General features: G+C 43.8%; 1 protein-coding gene across 7 annotated transcripts in view; it reads left to right on the plus strand.

Moving 5' to 3' along the window:
- The window catches only part of grid2 (glutamate receptor, ionotropic, delta 2), a 351,085-nt gene that overhangs the window by 280,345 nt on the left and 48,857 nt on the right, over positions 1 to 21,883 (plus strand). For all 7 annotated transcript variants that reach the window (XR_001198414.4, XR_001198415.3, XM_013136897.3 and 4 more), the window contains one exon: positions 3,927 to 4,239. Coding sequence is in view for 5 of the 7 variants with exons in the window: in XM_013136897.3 (XP_012992351.1) it covers positions 3,927 to 4,239 (313 nt within the window). In the remaining 2 variants the exon portion in view is untranslated. The remainder of the gene's footprint in view (positions 1 to 3,926; positions 4,240 to 21,883) is intronic.

A 21,883-nucleotide genomic window follows, 5' to 3' on the forward strand; every position in this document is an offset into this window, starting at 1 on the left:
CCGTTTCGAGGACAGGCTGCGTCGTTCAAAGGGGAACACTCTCCAGTGGTCCTGGGCTTCTTCCTGGACACCTTTCATTGTACCTGCACACGAGTTACCGATTCCGTCACAATCCCAGGAATACGATGTCAGAGCTGTTTCATCAAGGCGTATCAATGTGCATTTTCTTTTCATTGCAGGAAACACCCCATCCATCAGTCCATTCATGATTCCCTTCATCCATTCACCTCTCCATCATCTCAACTGACGCCAGCCTGTTTCTGGGGGGCTGCTGTACATGAAAGGGAAATACAATGCTATCATCCGCCTGTTGTAAATAATGCTCTGTAAACTTGAGTAAAGCAATTAGTCGTGCAATGACGGGGAGTGATTTTCCCGGGATGCCGGCTTCCTCATTAGAGTGGGCGTAGTTTCCGCCCCTTTTTAAGCTAGTCACCCTAACAGGACTAGTCAGGGTGTGTGGACGGAAATCAGTCTGTCCCTCCCACCGCCTGTGACTCTCTGCAAGTTCAACAGACAAAACAAAAGCCAAAGCCGAATAACAGCCGGAGGTAAGTAGAGCATTTTCAGGACCGCTACCCGTTACCCCACGCTGTTTTCCCATTTTCCCAGTCTTTTCGATAGCTCGCTCTCCAGACGCTCAGCCATTCCCACACGGACTCCGGTTTGTTTCCATTACGGCTCCTGTGCGGCAGGCGTCTCAGAATAATTAGGACTTTGAATAAGAGTTAAAGCTTATCTCACAGACCACAAACACAGAGCAGGGGTAAAAAATTGCAATTTAAATAGAATTTGGCCTTATCGCTTCTGTGTCTATTCTGTGAGTTGTGTTTTTGTTCCTACAATGCGACCACTTCATGCTGTTATGATCCGGCGGATGTTTTCAGCGCTTGGGACTAGAAGTTTCTGTAGTTTGGACAAAATGTTTGTTTGTTGACATAACCTGGTTCTGTTAAATGTTTTCTAGCTCTGCAGTACTTTAAATACCCCAATTCATGTTGTTACATTCAAAAGAAAATAAGATCGGAAATTGCTGACACCATTCAAACCGATGAGAGTTTGGAAATGTAAAAACCCTTATCTCTGAATCATCTTTTGGCAGAACATTCTTGTACCAAGCATTCAATTTTAAATTGGCTCTTGAAAGTTACTGAGCATATCGATATATTGTGATGATTTTCTTCAAAAATGCTATTTGCTATCAGGAAGTTTCTTTTTTTTTTCAGAAGGAATCTTTTTATGCACCTGCTCTCTTGTGATAGTTGTCTGAAAGCTTTTTTTGAATAGTGGTCCCTTCCCTTAACCTTGTATTAGAGCCCACAACATAGTGATTCTCCACAGTTATAACAAAGACAGCTCAGTATAGACATTGTGCCTTTAAACACATGCGCACTATAGGGGAAATAGAAATAGATGACCAAGTCCACTAGTCATTTAAACCGTAGCATTGTAACCAAATAATATTGACTTGCATTGACTTGTCACAGAGCATTCACACTGATACCCCGCTGATGTGGCAAACACCACAGTAGGGTTGTCTAGCTTAGTGTCAGTTTGGACGGCTTTTCAGTTGTGATTTATTCTGTGCTTTATGAACGTAGCCGGGTTAACCCATGATTGTGGTTACACGTTTGGCAGATGGATCAGGTTCACCAAGAAAGTCTTAACAACACATTTTGACCTGCTTAAGCAACAGCTTAGGTGTAAGTTGTTTTCCGATGATATGTACATACTTTGCTTATAGATTTATTGTATTATGATCCTAATTAGATGCTTCAGAAGTAACCCCTACACTTCCTGGCTTTACACAAAGCAGAACATTACATAATACAGACGATGATTATACACAAATGGTACAAAGACATAATCTACAATTACTGGTGTCTCCCCTTGCCCCTAAAGCATGCTGGGAAGTTCAAACTCACTTGGGTCCCCATATTTGTCATGTGCTCCGTAGGTGACAATTTCTGCCCATTTAAGCATTTTGTTTCTTTCCCAGACCGTGAAATTAGCAAATTTAGTCAACTGTGAATTAATTGTGTGTATGTGTGTTGTGTATGTGTGGGGGGGGAGATAAAATAACATTAACTCACAATGTTTCTTCAGTGGTAACTCTGACACAATGTTTTCCTCCTTAATCTTTACCAGAAAAACTAATTAGCTTGTGATAGGTCTGAGACATTTTGTTATTTAAAATTTTGTTAAACTTTGAAGCTTTGTCTCTGGTGCAAAGGACAAGCCCTAGGCATATTCATCCCTAGGAAGGCCCAGCCCAGGCATATTCATCCCAAAGAAGGCCCAGCCCAGGCATATTCATCCCAAAGAAGGCCCAGCCCAGGCATATTCATCCCAAAGAAGGCCCAGCCCCAGGCATATTCATCCCAAAGAAGGCCCAGCCCCAGGCATATTCATCCCAAAGAAGGCCCAGCACAGGCATATTCATCCCAAAGAAGGCCCAGCACAGGCATATTCATCCCAAAGAAGGCCTAGCCCAGGCATATTCATCCCAAAGAAGGCCCAGCCCCAGGCATATTCATCCCAAAGAAGGCCCAGCCCCAGGCATATTCATCACAAAAAAGGACCTGGTCAAAAATTCCAGCCGGGCTACAGAGGACCCACACAGAGAGCAGTTAGCATTAATCCTACAAATTCACTGTGCTGTCATGATGTCTGTGCAGTTTTTCCCATTCATATCCAAGTTGTGTGCCATTCACTTCGTGTCGGCTAGGGGGCATTATTTCTGCCCTGGAGTTAAACAAGAGCAGAGAAGGGGAAGAGGCGGAACGATCTACTCATCTTGGTAATGCATTTCAAATGACACTGCGTTTAGTGCCCTGATGGTGCAGGTCAAACATTTTAGTTGATATAGAACATCAAGTGGAATTTGGGATTTACAAATGCTGTTTTCACACGGAGTCTTATCATGGTTGAACCACATGTTAGTGGATCAGCCATAGTTGGTTTTTACCTGAATCTGTCTTGTATAAACGGACAAACACACATATTGCTATACACCTATTGAGGGTGACTCTCTTTCATACACACAGCGGACAAATCCGCTCACACATTGATACACACACTCACAAGCACTGATCCCATGTTGTGGTTGGTTTGAAATCAAATTGATCCCACAGTGTCAAGTCATTATTTAACATCTCACCAGGGGGATAGAAAAGTCTATGTGTGAACTGGAAGCAGACGTCTGTGATGGTTCGGAGGACTCACTGGCCTATCACGTGCCCTCCTCCTTCGGGATCCTACTAAAAACAATTTAACTCCCCAAACAGAGACCAGGTGTCAATAACTCTGTCCACTCTTCATCTTTGTCTTCCCCCATCACCTGACATCCCGATTCCTCCTGTCAATAAAACACACGCAAACAAACAAAAATATATAGAAATCACTCAAAAATTACAGAAACTCTCCATTGCTCCCAATGTGCATCCCAGCCACATTTAATATCTCTAAATGCCGCTTCACATACAATACACTCAGACGAAGACAATAGCATCCCTCAATTGGCTAATGGAATACTGGATGCAGGTGATCAACGTTGTCTTTTCGTGCATCTGTCTTGCTTTAGAATTGTGTCAGTGTTAATCAGAAAAGCGAGTTTGGAGCGACATGCCTGTTCTGACAACAACGGGTTGAGGACGACCGGGATTGTCGGAGTGACAGAGAAGCCATGACAGAAATCAAATGTGATTCTGTCGATGTGTGCATGACTTGAATTCATGCCAGAAGACCGAACTCAGAGCACTATTTCATTCCCCCTCGCTGTACCAGGGAGTCTATTCCAGACTGCGAGTGTCTGATGTGGGTCTGAAAAGGACTCCCTGATTTTCTGAGGTTCTCCGTGCACCTCCAGTGTCTGCGTTAATCTCTGTGCCTCTGCCTGTGCGCACGCGCCTGTGTTTGTTTTCCAGCGTGCGGACGTGGGACTCTCCGCCCTCACCATAACCCCGGAGAGGGAGAGCGTGGTGGACTTCACGACACGCTACATGGACTACTCCGTGGGCGTGCTGCTGAGGAAGGCAGAGCGCACCGTGGACATGTTCGCCTGCCTGGCGCCCTTTGACCTGTCGCTGTGGGCTTGCATCGCGGGCACCGTGTTGCTGGTGGGCATCCTGGTGTACCTGCTGAACTGGCTGAACCCGCCTCGCCTGCCCATGGGCTCGGTGTCCTCCACAACCCTGTACAACTCCATGTGGTTTGTCTACGGATCCTTTGTCCAGCAGGGTGAGTTGTGTCTTTCTTGGCACACTTTTATACTTGCTTTTCCTTTCACGGCGTGTTTTTGTGACCTGCTGCGCATTATGTTCCACATACTGTACAGTCCCATTCTGGAGGTGTAGCATTGTTGAAAATAATAGTGATAATAATAAAAGCGCAAGAGTGTGTGGTGAGATGAGGAATGGAAACGGAGAGAAAATGTCGAAAGGAGAGGAGGGAAGCGTGAGGTAGGGAGGGGGAGAGAAAGAGGGGGAGTGAGGCGGAGATAGAGTGAGAGAATGAAACATGGTGTTGGTCTTTTTCAAAGGTCAGGCTAAAATCAATTTCGCTGGATTTGAGGAGAGGATAGGCGGAGCTTATAGAAAATTAGGCAAAGGGATACACTGTAGAAGCAGAGAGAGATGAAGCTATTTACTGAGGCAGTGGATGGGAGATTTGTTAGGGAAATTGAGATTGGCTGTAAGGTGTTGTTTTTTCCCTCTGTGTATTGGTTAATATGCTTGAGGACTTCCAATAGCTAATTTTGGGCCACATTAATTATGCAAATTCTAAGTATGATTATAGCGACGGTTGAATATTTAACTGTGAATGAGCCATAGATGAGCTCACAGCAATACAAGCAAACGCTCAATCATTTTTTGCTTGAAAGTTACAGAGCATATAGATAAATTGTTATGAATTCTTCAAAAATGCTATTTGTTATCAGGATGTTTTTTTTCCCCAGTAGGAATCTTTTTTTGCACCTGCTCTCCTGTGATATTTGTCTGAAAGCTTTTTTTGAATAGTGGTCCCTCCCCTTAACCTTGTGTTAGAGCCCACAACATAGTGATATTCTCTACAGTTAAAACAAAGACAGATCAGTATAGACATCGTGCCTTTAAACACATACGCTCACTATTTACTGAGGCAGTGGATGGGAGATTTGTTAGGGAAATTGAGATTGGCTGTAAGGTGTTGTTTTTTCCCTCTGAGTATTGGTTAATATGCTTGAGGACTTCCAATAGCTAATTTTGGGCCACATTAATTATGCAAATTCTAAGTATGATTATAGCGACGGTTGAATATTTAATTGTGAATGAGCCGTAGATGAGCTCACAGCAATACAAGCAAACGCTCAATCATTTTTTTATTTATTTTTTACTAATAGCTGTAACGGTGACAAGGGTACGTGCTAATTGTTCCCTTTTATTCACAATCATTCTTCTTTTAGTTTTAATTACTTATTAGTCATCTCGTCATCATCAAAATCAATTATTTGTAAACCCTGTTTCACCTTGGAATCAACACACAGGCAAACTACATGATTTTAATGCTGGGTGTCTTCAAAGCCCCGGTCAATTATATCTGCTTACACATTGGACAGTAATTAACATCCAAAGGTTCTTGACTAACAGAAGTTCATGCATGGGCACACCCACACAAGTACACACACAGGAATACACACACACACACAGACACACACACACAGACACACACAAAGTACACAGACAGAAACAGGCGCACACAAGTACACAAACGCAATACACACACACACACACACAAACTCATATGCAGATGGACACAGTTGCACACACACAAACTAACTGACACAGGACCCACCATGTAGAAGGGGCTTGCGGCTATTGTCCCAAAATAATATCCTGACATAATATTGTCCGAGACACAGTAGCTATTGTCCTAGATCTGTTTGTGCTCTTGTCAACTACGACTGTCCTTGTCAAGCCGATTGGCACCAAAATGAGTGATGAGCAATTGGCATGTAGCACCAAACAGACACTCTGGCTACACGGCGGGACGCCTGTTGGAAAGATTTACCTTGTCAGCTGGAGTTTCCTGCTAGCAGGTGTTTTTAGTTTTTCACCACTCACAACCTGTTCTCTGTAAATCCCTCAAATTAAACTCTGGTCTTTAAAGCTTCTTTCACCACTTCTGTTTATCCCCCCCCCCCCCAATCAGGGACTGATTTAAACCAGTTGGGTGTTATTAATTTTCAAGCTTAACCGAAAACAAACGAGCTCTGGGGACTTTGTCTGATAATACAAAAAGAATAACTCTATTGCTTCCTATATTCCTTCTTTCTAGGTAGTTTGGCTGCCATATTCCTGCTTCTGCATGGCTCCAGCTTAAGAATCCAATGATGAACCCTTTTGTGGAACTGTCCTTTTACAAACCTCTCACAGACCCACTTCCTCCGCCATATTGCTTCATCCTGTCCGGCTGTTTCAGATCCATAGAGCACCTAAAGGGATCACTTGAGACTTGGGATCTAGTTGGGTTGCTTGCCCGTATCAGCTGTCTCTCTGGTTTTAATGTTTTGAATAAAGCCATCTCTCAAAGTTGCAGAATACAGTTCAGGCTGAAGTTATTGTGGAGTTGTGAAGTAAAAACCAAACAGATTTGTTATGGATAGCAGAGCCCCAGAGGTCTAATCTCACCATCTCGGACTTGTTCCAATTAACTAGCAAATACACTGGCTGCTTTGGAAACATCTGTCCTCCATTTGGCCCCAAGACTGAGCTCCAGCAAAAGAGTCATGCAGAAGATATCTTTTAGCAAAATACAACAGGGCTTTATTGATCTGTTATATACTGTAGCTCTTAACTAGATAGGGGTAGTCAGGGTTAGAGTGTGGGTGAGAGAGCGAGTGAGAGAGAGTGAGAGTGAGAAAAGATAGAGCGAGTTAGAGATATTGTAGATGTTTGTGTTTGTTTTTGTACATACACTCGAACGCTGCCGCCCAAATCTAACATCTGTTCATCAATGTGCATATCCCACAAAAGGCTCTGAGGGAAATTAATAACAAAACTCTTCAAAGTAGAGAAAGTGGGTAAGCTTAAGGAGCAACTGAATGCAAGTAAATAAAACTTCTCTTCACAACATCATGAAACTTGACCACAGAAGTGCAATAATAGATCATTTCAACAATAATAGACTATTTTGGTTGTGAAGTCAGTCTTTTCCAAATGATGACTTGAAAGATGAGAGTGTGTCACAGTTTTCCATTTTTCTTCAACCCTGTCTATATAACTGACAGCACCCAATAAATCCCTCATTCATAGAACAGGCTGTATAGGACCATTTGTAATGCAGTGTGGTTAATTGTCTTATTCCTGAGGGGCTGGCTTCATCATAAAGGACCATCAGTAATGCTCTCATCCCTATGGGACCAAATTCATCCTAAGGAACCATCAGTAATGTTCTCATCCTTATGGAACTAGATTCATCCTAAAGGACCATCAGTAATGTTCTCATCCCTATGGGACTAGCTTCATCCTGAGGGACCATCAGTAATGTTCTCATCCCTATGGGACTAGCTTCATCCTAAGGGACCATCAGTAATGTTCTCATCCCTATGGGACTAGCTTCATCCTGAGGGACCATCAGTAATGTTCTCATCCCTATGGGACTAGATTCATCCTAAGGGGCCATCAGTAATGTTCTCATCCCTATGGGACTAGATTCATCCTAAGGGACCATCAGTAATGTTCTCATCTCTATGGGACTAGCTTAATCCTAAGGGACCATCAGTAATGTTCTCATCTCTATGGGACTAGCTTCATCCTAAGGGACCATCAGTAATGTTCTCATCCCTATGGGACTAGCTACGTCCTTAGGGACCAGCAGCAATATTTGTATCCCTGTTTAGCTAGCTACACCTTAAGGGGCCATCAATAATGTTAAAACTCTGTGGGGCTAGCAACTTACAAAGGGATGATCAGCTTTGTTTGTATCCCAGTGGGGCTAGTTACCTAGTAAGCGACCATCAGTAATGTTCGTAACCATGCAGGGCTAGCTATGTAGTAAGCGACCATAAGTAATGTTCGTAAACATGCGGGGCTAGCTATGTAGTAAGTGACCATCAGTAATGTTCGTAAACATGCGGGGCTAGCTATGTAGTAAGTGACCGTCAGTAATGTTCGTTAGAAGGTTAACCAGAGGGTTAACACCATGTCTCAAGTCAAACACGTTCGGCAGGACATCACTGCTAAACACCAAAAACTGTGGGAACACATTTCCTCTTGGGGACTGGGAAAATGTCTCCAAAAGATATGAATTGTCCTTGTTTGGTATTTCTGGTCCCAGCAAAAAAGGTGGATACGCTGGAATCCACAAGCACAGTTAAGAAACAGACAGACACCTACAATATATACCACTGTGTTGACTATGAGAAAACAGAGCTGGAGACCCGGAGCTCTGCTGCAACATCTCAGCCCAATGCATCTGTGGACAGAACAGGCAGAGAGGGCCACAGGCCACCATCACACCCTTTCATCTGTACCTTCCTCTTTCATCCTACTCTCCCCAGCGATAAGACCCCCCCCCCCCCCCTCCTTGTCCATCCCTCGCCGCATCTGGAATCTACAAGGCCTCAACAACTCTCCATTACCACACCCCTTTCCGCCCCCCCCCACCCTCTTCACGCCTTCTCCTGGGAGATTGCAGCTGCGGATGGGACCCTTTTATACACAGCTTTTTGAAGGGCCTCATTGTGGGGACCCTTACAGTACAGAGAGACGCACGTTGTTTTCCTCCCGGCCTCTCTTCTTATCGCTGACTCACAGGGCCAGGGCCATGGCGCGTTTTCAGCTAGCCCGGGGTTTATCCGGGATGCTATTAGCTTCCTAATCTCAGAGACCAAGAGCAGACGGAGCGACACTTGCCGGAGCCCCGGAGCACCAGCCCCCCCCCCCATCGAACTGGCTCCGGATAGGCCAGTGGAAGCTGGCTGCAACAGTGCCACCCAACGGGACAGTTCAGACTGAAACGCCTCCACAGCCAGAATGAACAAGGAAAGAGGGAAATCAAAAGGAACAGGAGACCGGTACTGGTACTCTCACTGGTACAGGTCTGTCAGTGGTCATGGGAAGTAGTTGTGATGTGACTTGTGGCTGAGACTCGTTAACAGGGTTGACAGTGCAGCCCCAAGGGTGCATCGTTAGGAAAATGGACAGCACAGGTTTATTTCAGGCTGTGTCGGTTCAGGAATTAATCAATGGATGTGGTTTCAGGAATGGACTGGTGGATGTGGGTTCAGGAATGGACCTGTGGATGTGGGTTCAGGAATGGACCCGTGGATGTGGGTTCAGGAATGGACCCGTGGATGTGGGTTCAGGAATGGACCCGTGGATGTGGGTTCAGGAATGGACCCGTGGATGTGGGTTCAGGAATGGACCCGTGGATGTGGGTTCAGGAATGGACCCATGAATGTGGGTTCAGGAATGGACCCGTGGATGTGGGTTCAGGAATGGACCTGTGGATGTGGGTTCAGGAATGGACCTGTGGATGTGGGTTCAGGAATGGACGCGTGGCTGTGGGTTCAGGAATGGACGCGTGGCTGTGGGTTCAGGAATGGACGCGTGGCTGTGGGTTCAGGAATGGACCTGTGGATGTGGGCTGCCAGACAGCTGTCAAAAACAAGTCCGGCCACCACTTAAATGTTTCAGAATGTGTCGTCTGTCTGTAGATGCTTTATCGACAGTCTACAGACACACTGAAAACATACAACAGGTTCAGCTTAGCACTGATATGACCCCTGTTCCTGGTGGATGGTCTCTGTTTCTGGGTCTGTATTTCACTAAGTCTTCCCTGGTGATCACACCTTCACGCACACACACCCACCTGCAGACACACACAACTGCAGGCACACACACGCACACAAGTCTGTCTGTCATTGTCCATCCCTGATCCCCCGTGTGCAGTGTGTGTGTGTGTGTGTGTGTGTGTGTGTGCGTGCTCTGTCAGTCTCACTGTGGGGGGCTGCAGACTTGGGCCTGGCACATTTCCTGTCCCACCTCATCCCTTCCCTTCTGATTAGCCTGATCTGAGAGATAACATTGAAGCCGTAGCGAAACAGCATGCTGCTTGTTCCAGCCCCTCACAGCACCTAGCTGCTACCAGTAATTACAGCCGACACATCAGACGCTCTCGCCCTAATCTTATCTCCCAGCATGCTCTCTGAGCACCACCGACCTCACCGCTGAGCTCCCGGGGACTCAGTGTGACGCTGTCCATTGTTTGGCGGTGGAGGTGACATGGAGCTCGCATGGGGGAGGTGGAGCTCGGGTAGCGGCCACACCTGTCACATCCTGTGGAACGCGACTGGTGTCAAAGCTGACATCTTATTTGTTTCACCTAATGGGAGCATGGCCGGGGTTCACATGAGACAGGCCTCAGGGGGAGGCGTCATCATCACTTCCTGTTTTGACACCACGGACAACCTCGACTGCAAACCCCAGGGTCGATACTCATTTGTCCGCGTGCCGTGGCTGGAAAAAAAAATATATGGGGGGAGGTTACTTTTTAGTTCAGGATTTATGGATTTTAACACGACATTTTGTCAAAGGATAAATATAGAAAACACAATCTGGTTAGTGTGGATTTTGTGAATGATAATAAAAAAAGATCACATTTGCCTTCTGTGTGCAATACTAGGCAACACTAGTTCTTTACTCTTCTGATAATAGCTTTATTCAGGGAAATTGTACAAACTGTGACTCAGACTAAATGTTGGCCCTTCCTGCCTATGTTCAGATGAATGCTGTAACTGTAAATGCTCTGGATAAGAGCTAAATGAACAAAATGTACAATTATAATAATAAATAAAAGATTGGCGCTAATCACTTACTAAAAGGTCCAGCGATATCCAATTGAATTAGTTACAAATGCAATTAAGCATCACGTAGAAAAATCTGATTCCCGCAAGTGTAATTTCTAATGAATCCAAGTGTAATTGAATCTGCTTGACAAATTGAATTTGAATGATCAGGTTTCAATTTAATCATATATCTGTGCTTCATCGGATGCAGGATGATTGAAGTGCCACTATGTCCAATTCAGGATGTAGTGTTATTGGAGAATCCTAGACATACCTTTTGATATTTCCTGTCTATTTTATTCTTCTCAGACAAAGTGGGTTTGGGGTCCAGCTAACAAAATATGTTCCCATGACTTTTGAGAGTATCCCCCTTAAAGTTTCACTACGTTATTAATGTGTACTTCTTTTAAAGATTTTTTTGCCTGAAAGAGGAAAGTATTTTTCTGAAAGAGCACGTACACTTAATGATATGTGGAACATTTCTAGAAAATGGGATTGGAGAGTACCATGTCAACATCCTACAAAACATACTCAGGACATACATAGGTCAAATAAGCAAGACATCTATGGGAACGTTGCAGGAATAATTTGTTCCCAGTTTTTGACAGGGTTGCGACAGTATTTGAATCAACCATACTTGACTGTGCCAAAGAAATGTCTTCCAAAAAACATCCCACCATAGCCAGGATCCGATGGGGAAAACAGAGATTCATAGTCCATTCATAGTCCATTCATAGTTCGTTGTCTGGAAAATGTTTCTGACAAACCGTGATTTTTTTTTTAATGATTAGATTCTTTATTGTCATTGAACAGTACAAATATCGTACAACGAAATTAAGTAAATGTTGTTGCCCTCACTGGATTCAAACCCCGGTCTTCCGCGTGTGTGGCTGTGTTTTTACCATTACGCCACCATTTTGGATTATGACGTGCATGATAGTTTATTGAGGAATAATCATTCAGCGTGTCCTGACCTGGGAAGTGAACTCACAAACTGTTGCTACCCAGCGGTACTATGTTCCAGCTAGGCCACCGTTATACTGTTCCAGGAGAACCGTATAGTATGAAGGTTTTTAATTTTGCCAGCTTGGAAGAACATGTTTCTAATTGAGTCAGTCACACAAGTCATTCTCCTAGCCCTCAGCGAACTCAACATTTGAATGATTTTGCAACATCCTGCAAAGCATGTCTACAGTTTTAGTTTAGCATATTCTTAGTTCTGCACACACCTTAAACACGCCCTGAGTATGTTCTGTTTGACGTTAGGCAAACGTTCTGTTGAATGTAGCACCACAACATGCAGTAACATAAAGAAATCATTGCTCGAATGGATAAACGGACACTCTAACAACATGGCAACCTTACAAAAACATCCTCCTACCCTGGAACTGTTTGCTGGGGGAGTGGGTGTTATCAAACATGAATAATTCATATCCCAATTCCACTAGCAATAGCAGGTTGAAATAGAACCTCTGCCTCTGACAATTGTCAACCTCTCTCAGGGCGACAGCGTGACAGATATAGATTCTACTGTCGGCTGACACTACATCAGCCTGATTAGGTGTGCCAGTCCTGACTGGGAATGGCAGGGAGTGATGGGGTAGGTTTCGTTGTTGGCCTGTTGACCCAATCACAAGTATTTAGAGTTGTATCGTAGTCATACTGTACAGATATCCTCGTAGAGGCCTTCCACTCTCGCGGGGTGAGCCTGAAAGTACACAGTTCATTCATACAGTTTTTTTCACCATTGTGAGATGAACCTGAAAGTAAAACCTGAAAGTTTCTTGTCAAATTCAAACCTTTTATGGTTATTTCGTGAAGAGCACACATCTGGAGGTAGAATCAGAAAAGGCTATAGTCAATCACTGGGGCGATCAGTCGTAAATGTACCTTAATGATGTTGCCTGGAGCAGCACAGACGTTGCCGTTTAGCTTTGCCCATAGATGCTGTTAGTTGTTGCGGAAATTCAGCCATTTTCCTGTTTACTTTGTTTCTATATAATATCCCGGAATCAACCTTTTGAATTGACCAGGGTGAATAATGAAGATTATATTTCAAACCCAATAATTTTACCACGTTAAAACGATTCACATGACGGGGTTGACTGTAAAACACTCACACGCCACAAATCACGTCGCGCCAACTCCTCCGACAGGAACAGCTGGTGGCTTCCGGAATCACACCGGCCTCTTGGGACCTGGTCGGGGGAGGTATTTTAGGGCTCCCAGGGAGCAGCTCGGGGTGAAGGCCGGTCAAAGCAAAGAGGGGGGTAGGACAGACCGAGTTAAGACGACCGGGAGATGGTAGGTGCCGGAGCATCTGTGAAATCTACGACCACCAGCACCGACTTCACCCAAAACCCCGCTGGGAGGGTGTGCCAGAGTAGCTGCTGCCTCCCCAAAAACAGGGTTTGACATTTGGCTTTGATCTCTCCCTCACCTCCGCCCTGCACCCTTCTCTTTTTGTTCATAAATCGCCCGCCAAGGCCCTGAACACACCCTCTGTGTCCGTTCGCTGTGTCTCTCCCGTTACAACACATAAATGAGTCGCTATCCACATGAAAAGCTGTCGTCTCAGAGGCCTTACAGTGTCATACTGTGTGTGAGAATGAGCAACACAATAAAGTGTGTTTCCCTCGCACTTCTTTTCAACCTCCAAGAACCACTGTTCTTGTTTCATGGCAACTTCAGAGCTGCTGACTGCTGTTGACACAATCCAGACCTGATGATGAAATTATATGAAACTGGAAGCCCAGAATTAATTTTGTTAGCCTCTGCCTCCATCCAGGAAAGCTGATATCTTTAGTGACACCACTTAAGTTTGAGAGTTTTGTACAAAACCTCTGTTTGACTATGAGCTTCAAGTACTTATACTATAGTATGGTATGGTATAGTATGGTATAGTATGGTATAGTATGGTATAGTATGGTATAGTATGGTATGGTATAGTTTGGTATGGTATGGTATGGTATGTTATGGTATAGTACGGTATGGTATAGTATATGTACCAAATCACAAGATTCCAGTCAAACGTCAGATGTTCAAAACTAACCACATTGGTCTTTATCAGGATTGTGTGTGTATTGTTTCAGCATTAGGCATCCCAAATTATTGATTTACAGCCTCCACTTAGTCTTCACCTGCTACCAAGTTATGTCGATAGACGCTGGGCTTCTAGTTCCTGTTTTAATCCTCTGGGAATTCCGCAATGGCTGCCAGCCCACCCATATGGGATAATTTGCCCTCAGAAACTTGGATGGAAATGCTTTGCTTGGTATTTCTTGTCCATTTTGAATGGTACCGTTGGGCATATAGTGTCAAGGCAACCAGTATGTAGTCTTGTAATGAACACGTTTTACAGTTATTAATGGGACTAGCTTTATCAACAGCTGCAAAACTGGATCTGAATTCCCCCCATTGTTATTAAACCTGAAATGATAAAAAATATATATATATGTTATTGATTTTCGAGATGGGGGAGAAAACCAAGTAAACAAGCTGGAAGGATTTGCTGACTCCTTCTAAACATCAGAGGGATTTTGCTGACGTGGTTCAAAACAAAATTAGTGTTTTCCATAGGACTGTGATTCCCGGGCTCAAGCGTTTATCTTCCGACTCCACATGCGGCCGTCAGACAGGCCTGGAATCTCACCGGCTTCCTTTTGTCGTAAAGAACATTTTGCAACTTGGGCTGCAGACAGCCATGTCAGGGAGTGTGGACTAGTGATGAGACAGCAACCTTCTTCCATAGACAACTGAAGTGCAGTCAGGTGCAGTGTTCAACCCTCCCATTTCTAGATGTACCTCCACTTACATTAGATGGGGGATGTAAAAGTGCGGAAAGATTAGTTCCATAGTACAACTTCCGTTGCCTCATAAACATCTGTGAACCGGCTCTGAGGAAGACAGGGATGTTGGATGTTGGACGTGGACGCTCGCGAAGGGTCCTTGTTTGGGCGCATGATCTCTGTTTCTCGCCTGCTATGGGGTTCTTCAGACGAGGCAAGGCCTTTGTTGGGGGAACTGAAGCGGAAAACGATGGCGAGAAAACAGTTGGTAATGTATCAATATCTGTAAATCCCAGTGAGATGGTGTGTAAAAAGTAAAAGTATAATACAAAACAAGCCCTCCATGTATGGAGTATTTGATTTCCTGGAGCTTGAGGATCCATTTAGTGCAATCGATTCAGTAGCTTGTAAGATCCAGGATATTCTTCCTTCCACAACAGTCTGACCATCCACTCCTCCAGGAAATGCGATCATTAGTCAAAGGTTAGTACAGATGGGCGACTGGAAGCTCGAAAATCTATTTAGGAGTTGCTGTTCCAATTATGCTCCTATCTCGAGAAAGCTTAAGACCTTTTTTTGTGAAACATTAACTCTCTTTCTTACATATTAAATGAGTCCAATAGCTCCTTTGACTTCATTGCAGGGACTAACTCCAGATTAACTGCCTCAGTCCATTTATTGTATCATTTGAATTTCAATCATTTAATTTGTTCTCAGTGTCAAATTTAGCTGACTTGCATGAATGAGGCCGTTTTCATGCAGAGCAACCTCCCCTAGTTGAAAGAGTACCTTTTTAATATGTGTTTTTGAGTATGCCTGTTTGAATAGATATTGGTTAGTTGCTGTTCGTCCTTGAAGATGTCACACATCTGAGATGTATGAACGAGTATAATGATAAAATTGTAATGATATTCCACAGTTTATTTTGCTGTGTGTTGATATGTATATATATATATATATATATATATATATATATATATATATATATATATATATATATTTATATATAGCCTTCTGGCTAAAATGTTAGGGCAGAAACCCTAAGGTTTGCTTGAATCCCTGCACAAAATAGGCGAAAAATCTGTTTTTGAGCCATTAAACAAGGAACTTAACCAGAAATGCTCCTATTGCTCGGGATTTGAACTTTCTACCAAAATACTATTTAATGTTTGCTGGTCTGTGTGTGTGTTTGTGTGGATTTGATCTTTCTACCAAAAGACTACTTAATGTTTGCTGGTCTGTGTGTGGGTGTGTGTGTAAAGGGTGTGTGTGTGCGTGCATGTGTGTGTGTGTTTGCATGCGTGTGCCTGCGTTCGTGCGTGTGTATGTGTGCGTGGGCATGCCTGCGTGTGTGTGTGTGTGCGTTTGCATGCGTTCGCGTCTAAGTGTGTGTTTGCGTGCGTGGGCATGCGTGCGTTCGTGTGTAAGTGTGTGTGTTTGTGTGTGCCTTTCGGGAGCTCTTAGCTGTGTTTGCTGAAGCGCTTCCAGTACGTTGCCTCCATTGTAATGAAGCCCTGCTTCTTCATTCACCTCCAGTCATACTAGATGTCAGTGTTTAGACATGACCTGAATCACGGAGCAGCGCCAGGAAGTCATTGAATGGCTTTCAAATTGATTTGCCCCTGATAACATCTTTGAGGAGGGAGGTTATCTTTAAGAAAGGATTTTGCTTTACAGGGTACTAAAATGGCTTCTCATTGAATGAGACAAGAGGCAGCAGCCTATCCTTGCCCGTGTGATGTGGTGTGACTTGAACAAGCAGATATTACAACACAACGTTCATTTCCTTTCTTCGGCACATTACTTCCTGAGGACGGTGAATCTGATGAAAGTAATAACTCTAGGGTCCTAGCAATGCTCTGACACGTTTATCGAGGAATAGATTGCCTTGCATACGAATGGTGGCCACGCCATTCGAGCACGCTCATTGCACAGCATTCTCACCAGGAAGAATGATGCCGCTTCGCGCAACTGCTATGAGATCACACCAGCAGCCCTCCGTGAGGATTAAAGGTGAAACCGTGCATTATCATAATGTGAACAAGGAGTACCGAGCGTTTAGGGCCGTAATAATGAAAAATTGTTTTTTTTGTCAGTCCTCGGTAAAACATGCTGGAATACACAGTACAATGCTCAATCTCAGACGCACAGAGGCCTATACAAGAACGAACAATATCAACCCACTCAACAATAATCCAGCGCCATAGAAACGAGGTAATCCTGTTTATTTTGGAGCAGCGCTCGCGGCGAGATGCTGCTTCCACTGTAGATGATACATATTCGATTGGCCTCTTTGGCGACTGTGCGCCCGTGGGATGCGTCCCGTCATTATTTCCACTCGCTCTCTCCTCGCATGCCGGGAGCCCCTCGTGCCTCCCCTTCTGGCAACTTCAACTAAAGAGATCACCCCTTGCTCTTCCGTTTTCACACATATTTATTTATTTTGGGTGATTTACAGCAGTTGATGGTTCCAGGGTGGCTGCGTGGTGAGATAGCGCTCAGAGGGAGCGAGGACCGGTCGCCAAGCGTAAACTGTATGCAAATTGATGGCATTATTTGCCAGCTAGCCTCATAATGGGATACTTGATGGTTGGAATAAATTGCAATCAGGTGGAACCTGATGGTTTGGCTCGCCGCCAGGAGAATAAAGGTGACATGCAAAGGAAGCTGTGCCCTCCCCCAGCACCACTGATCCGAAAGTAAGGAAATAAACCAATCTAACAACACTCATCAGCAAACTACAATCCCAGGCTCTCAAGGTGCCTCTGAGATTTAAAGCTTTACAACATAGCTACGTATAAACCTTTGAATGTTTCGCAGCCGCAGCTTCAAAGTGTTCATTTGAAGTTGCCTTTAACGTCTGTGTGTCAGAATTGGAGTGGGAAGACATTTGCTGTGTGTCAAAGCAGCCAGTGTGTCTATATTTAATTAATTTGCCATTCTATTTTGCTCTGTTCCTCATAATTTCACTGAGGAAAAAATTAAACTAACACCACGATGGTAGTATTGACCTCCTTTGAAGAGAGGTTAACTTTTGTCTTGAAGATTCATACATACTGAAGCTTGTACATAACATCCATGGTGTAGTCCAGGCCGTGTTTGTGCAGTGTTGTCACGTATATAAGTGCAGACAAGTACCGTAGGCATACCTGATGATTTAGAAAGGCACACACCACTCTATATATGATCCCCCACTTCACAGTGCATGTCACCTCTCTATATATGATCCCCCACTTCACAGTGCATGTCACCACTCTATATATGATCCCCCACTTCACAGTGCATGTCACTACTCTATATATGATCCCCCACTTCACAGTGCATGTCACCACTCTATATATGATCCCCCACTTCACAGTGCATGTCACCACTCTATATAGGATCCCCCACTTCACAGTGCATGTCACCACTCTATATAGGATCCCCCACTTCACAGTGCATGTCACTACTCTATATATGATCCCCCACTTCACAGTGCATGTCACTACTCTATATATGATCCCCCACTTCACAGTGCATGTCACCACTCTATATATGATCCCCCACTTCACAGTGCATGTCACCACTCTATATAGGATCCCCCACTTCACAGTGCATGTCACCACTCTATATAGGATCCCCCACTTCACAGTGCATGTCACCACTCTATATAGGATCCCCCACTTCACAGTGCATGTCACCACTCTATATAGGATCCCCCACTTCACAGTGCATGTCACCACTCTATATAGGATCCCCCACTTCACAGTGCATGTCACCACTCTATATAGGATCCCCCACTTCACAGTGCATGTCACCACTCTATATAGGATCCCCCACTTCACAGTGCATGTCACCACTCTATATAGGATCCCCCACTTCACAGTGCATGTCACCACTCTATATAGGATCCCCCACTTCACAGTGCATGTCACCACTCTATATAGGATCCCCCACTTCACAGTGCATGTCACCACTCTATATAGGATCCCCCACTTCACAGTGCATGTCACCACTCTATATATGATCCCCCACTTCACAGTGCATGTCACTACTCTATATATGATCCCCCACTTCACAGTGCATGTCACCACTCTATATAGGATCCCCCACTTCACAGTGCATGTCACCACTCTATATAGGATCCCCCACTTCACAGTGCATGTCACCACTCTATATAGGATCCCCCACTTCACAGTGCATGTCACCACTCTATATATGATCCCCCACTTCACAGTGCATGTCACTACTCTATATATGATCCCCCACTTCACAGTGCATGTCACCACTCTATATAGGATCCCCCACTTCACAGTGCATGTCACCACTCTATATATGATCCCCCACTTCACAGTGCATGTCAGAGGAAGAACCGTGCCAAGGAACTCTCTGCAGACATCAGAGAGAGAATTTCGGCGAGGCATAGTTGTGTCTTTGCTTAGTCATTATGAGGCACTGTGTGTAGAGCTCCCAAGAATATGTAAAAACTAGCACCACCCCTCGGTTTGGAAAAGCCCACCTTGGAGAGTGTGTGCTCAATTTGACAAGGACGCAGGGCCACTGTCAGGCTGTAGTCTTTACAAAGCCAGAGACAGTTAATCAGCCTGGCTATTGCTCTGTCATAGTCGATAGGAAAATGTTTGACACAAGTCCAATGGCTCTATTGAACCAGGGCAACCACACGTTTCCCAGCTGTGGCGTGCTCTAACAACTGGCAAAACACAAAGGCCAGTGTAATTAGTTAATCGGTTACAAAATATGACTCATTTCACTTTTAGATCAGACAGCAGGCTTGTTCGACCAAGGACATTGTTGTTGGTTGAACTACCCCTGGCGAGAAACTAAAAAATAAAAAGACGGCTGTGCATAATGTTTTCTGAATCACGGAGACCCAATCGGTCATAATTATTGAGGGGAAGAAAACACTTCAGATCGTGTCTCGCTGTGCATGTCCCCTTGAAAGTATTGAGAGGCAGGGCTCAGCCACCTGCCAGAAGGCCTTGCGTCAGTCTAACCTTGGACTGATTGGCCTGTTTTTCCCCTCCCAGAGAGTTAGGATCAGAATGGCCTCTCCAGTCACCCTCTGAGAAATTTACTAGCATTTCAGCAGCCACGGAAGGCTCTTCAAAGTGTTTCATTGCTTTTTCCCCTTGATTGGAAATCCACTTCAGGCTGAGTGTCCCGTCTGCACTGTCAGGACTTCTTAGTGGTGTTTTAAGGATGCTTTTTAGTGAGATGTGTACTCCTCGCCTGGCAAACAGGTCAGCTGACTTGCCTTATAATTAGTTCAGAATCACAGCCAAATAAGACTAGAAGGAGAGCATACTGTAACACTTGCTTTAAAGTCCCTGCATTAGTGGTCTGTTAGTTTAAGGTTTTGTTTAAATTTGCTTAATTGGTTTTTAAAGCACTACATGACTGCACTTATGTTGGATAGACTTATATTGTGTGAAACCACCAGGTGCCAGAGAACAGAACAGAAGTTGTTCCAAAGGTCAGAACCAAAACATTTGGTGAGGCTCCTTTCATTCAATATTGTCCAGGCCTTCTCAACACCTGTGGTTTTGCAATACTTTCTTTTTATTCTTTGTGTCTAATAATCATGGTTTATTTTATTATTTTAATTAAATGGAATCAATTATTTTTCACATTTTTGTTTTAGTAAAGCACCTGGAAATGCATTTTATAAAAGGGAACTATGGTTTTAAATGCATTTAGATAGGTTTGGAAAGTTCTTTCATTGTTTTGTCAATTAATTATTATGAGAAATTGGGATACACCCATGTTCTTGAAAATCTTTAAGGAATGGGGTCAGGACTACAACCCAGTTTCACAAAAAGTTGTGTTAAATGCAAATGAAAACTGAATGCAATGATGTGCAAATAATTTTTCCCTGTACTTAACTGAAAATAGTACAAAGACAACATATACAATTTTGAAACTGAGAAATGTTATTCCTTTTTGAAAATACATACCTATTTTGAATTTAATGCCAGCAACACGTTTAAAAAAGGTTGGGACAGGGGCATGTTTGCCACTGTGTTGCATCATTTCTTCTTAACAATACTCTGTAAGCATTTGGGAACTGAGGAGACCAATTGCTTTAGTTTTGAAAGTGAAATGTTTTCCCACTCTTGCTTGATATAGGATTGCAGCTGCTGAACAGTTTGGGGTCTTTGTCATATTTTTAGTTTCATAATGCGCCAAATGTTTTCAATGGGTGACAGGTCTGGACTGCAGGCAGGCTATTTTAGCACCCGGACACTTTACTACAGAGCCATGCTGTTGTAATAAATGCAGAATGTGGTATCTGAAATAAGCAAGGCCTTCCCTGAAAAAGACTGGAATGCAGCATATGTTGCTCCAAAACCTGTATATATTGTTCAAGATTAATGGTGACTTCATAGATGTGCAAGTCACCCATGACACATGCACTAATGCACCCCCATACCATCACAGATGCTGGCTTTTGAACTGTGCGCTGATAACAAACCAGATGGTCCCTCTCTTTAGCACAGAGGAAGAGGCGTCCATGATTCCCAAAACTATTTTCAAATGTTTATTCATCAGACCGCAGGGCAATTTTCCACATCACCTCAGTCCATCTCAAATGAGCTCGGACCCAGAGAAGGCAGTGGCAGTTTTGGATCTTGTTTATACATGGCTTCCTCATTGCATGAGTTTTAACTTACATTTGTGGATGCAGCGACAAACTGTGTTCACAGACAGTGGTTTTCGGAAGTGATTTCCTCTACAGAATCGAAAGAAAGATCACAGACATCCAATATTGGTTTTCAGCCTTGTCCCTTGTGTATACAGATTTATCTGGATTCTCTGACTCTTATTTACCATAGATGATGAGATCCCCAAACACTTTGCAATTTTACATTAAGAAACAATTAATTCTTAAATTGTTGCATATTTCGCCTGCGCAGTCTTTCTCTGGGATCTTTTTATACCCAATCCTGTTACTGATCTGTTGCCAATTAACTTAATTAGTTGTGGGTTGTTTCACCTGTTTTTTTGTTGTTGAATTACACAACCTTTCTTTTGTTACACCTGTCCAAGCTTTGTTTAAACGTGTTCCTGGCATCAAATTAAAGGAGTCGTATATATTTCAAGAAACAATAACATTTCAACATATGTTGTTTTTGTAAAATTTTCTTTTGAATAAGGGGTTTAAATGATTTCCACATCATTGCATTCTGTTTTTCTTTACATTTTACACAGCGTCCCAACTTTGTGGATGTCTGAGCGGCACTTCTAGGAAGAAATCACAAACAAGCGG

Source organism: Esox lucius, chromosome 13, assembly GCF_011004845.1.
Source record: "Esox lucius isolate fEsoLuc1 chromosome 13, fEsoLuc1.pri, whole genome shotgun sequence".
Classification (NCBI taxonomy): domain Eukaryota; kingdom Metazoa; phylum Chordata; class Actinopteri; order Esociformes; family Esocidae; genus Esox; species Esox lucius.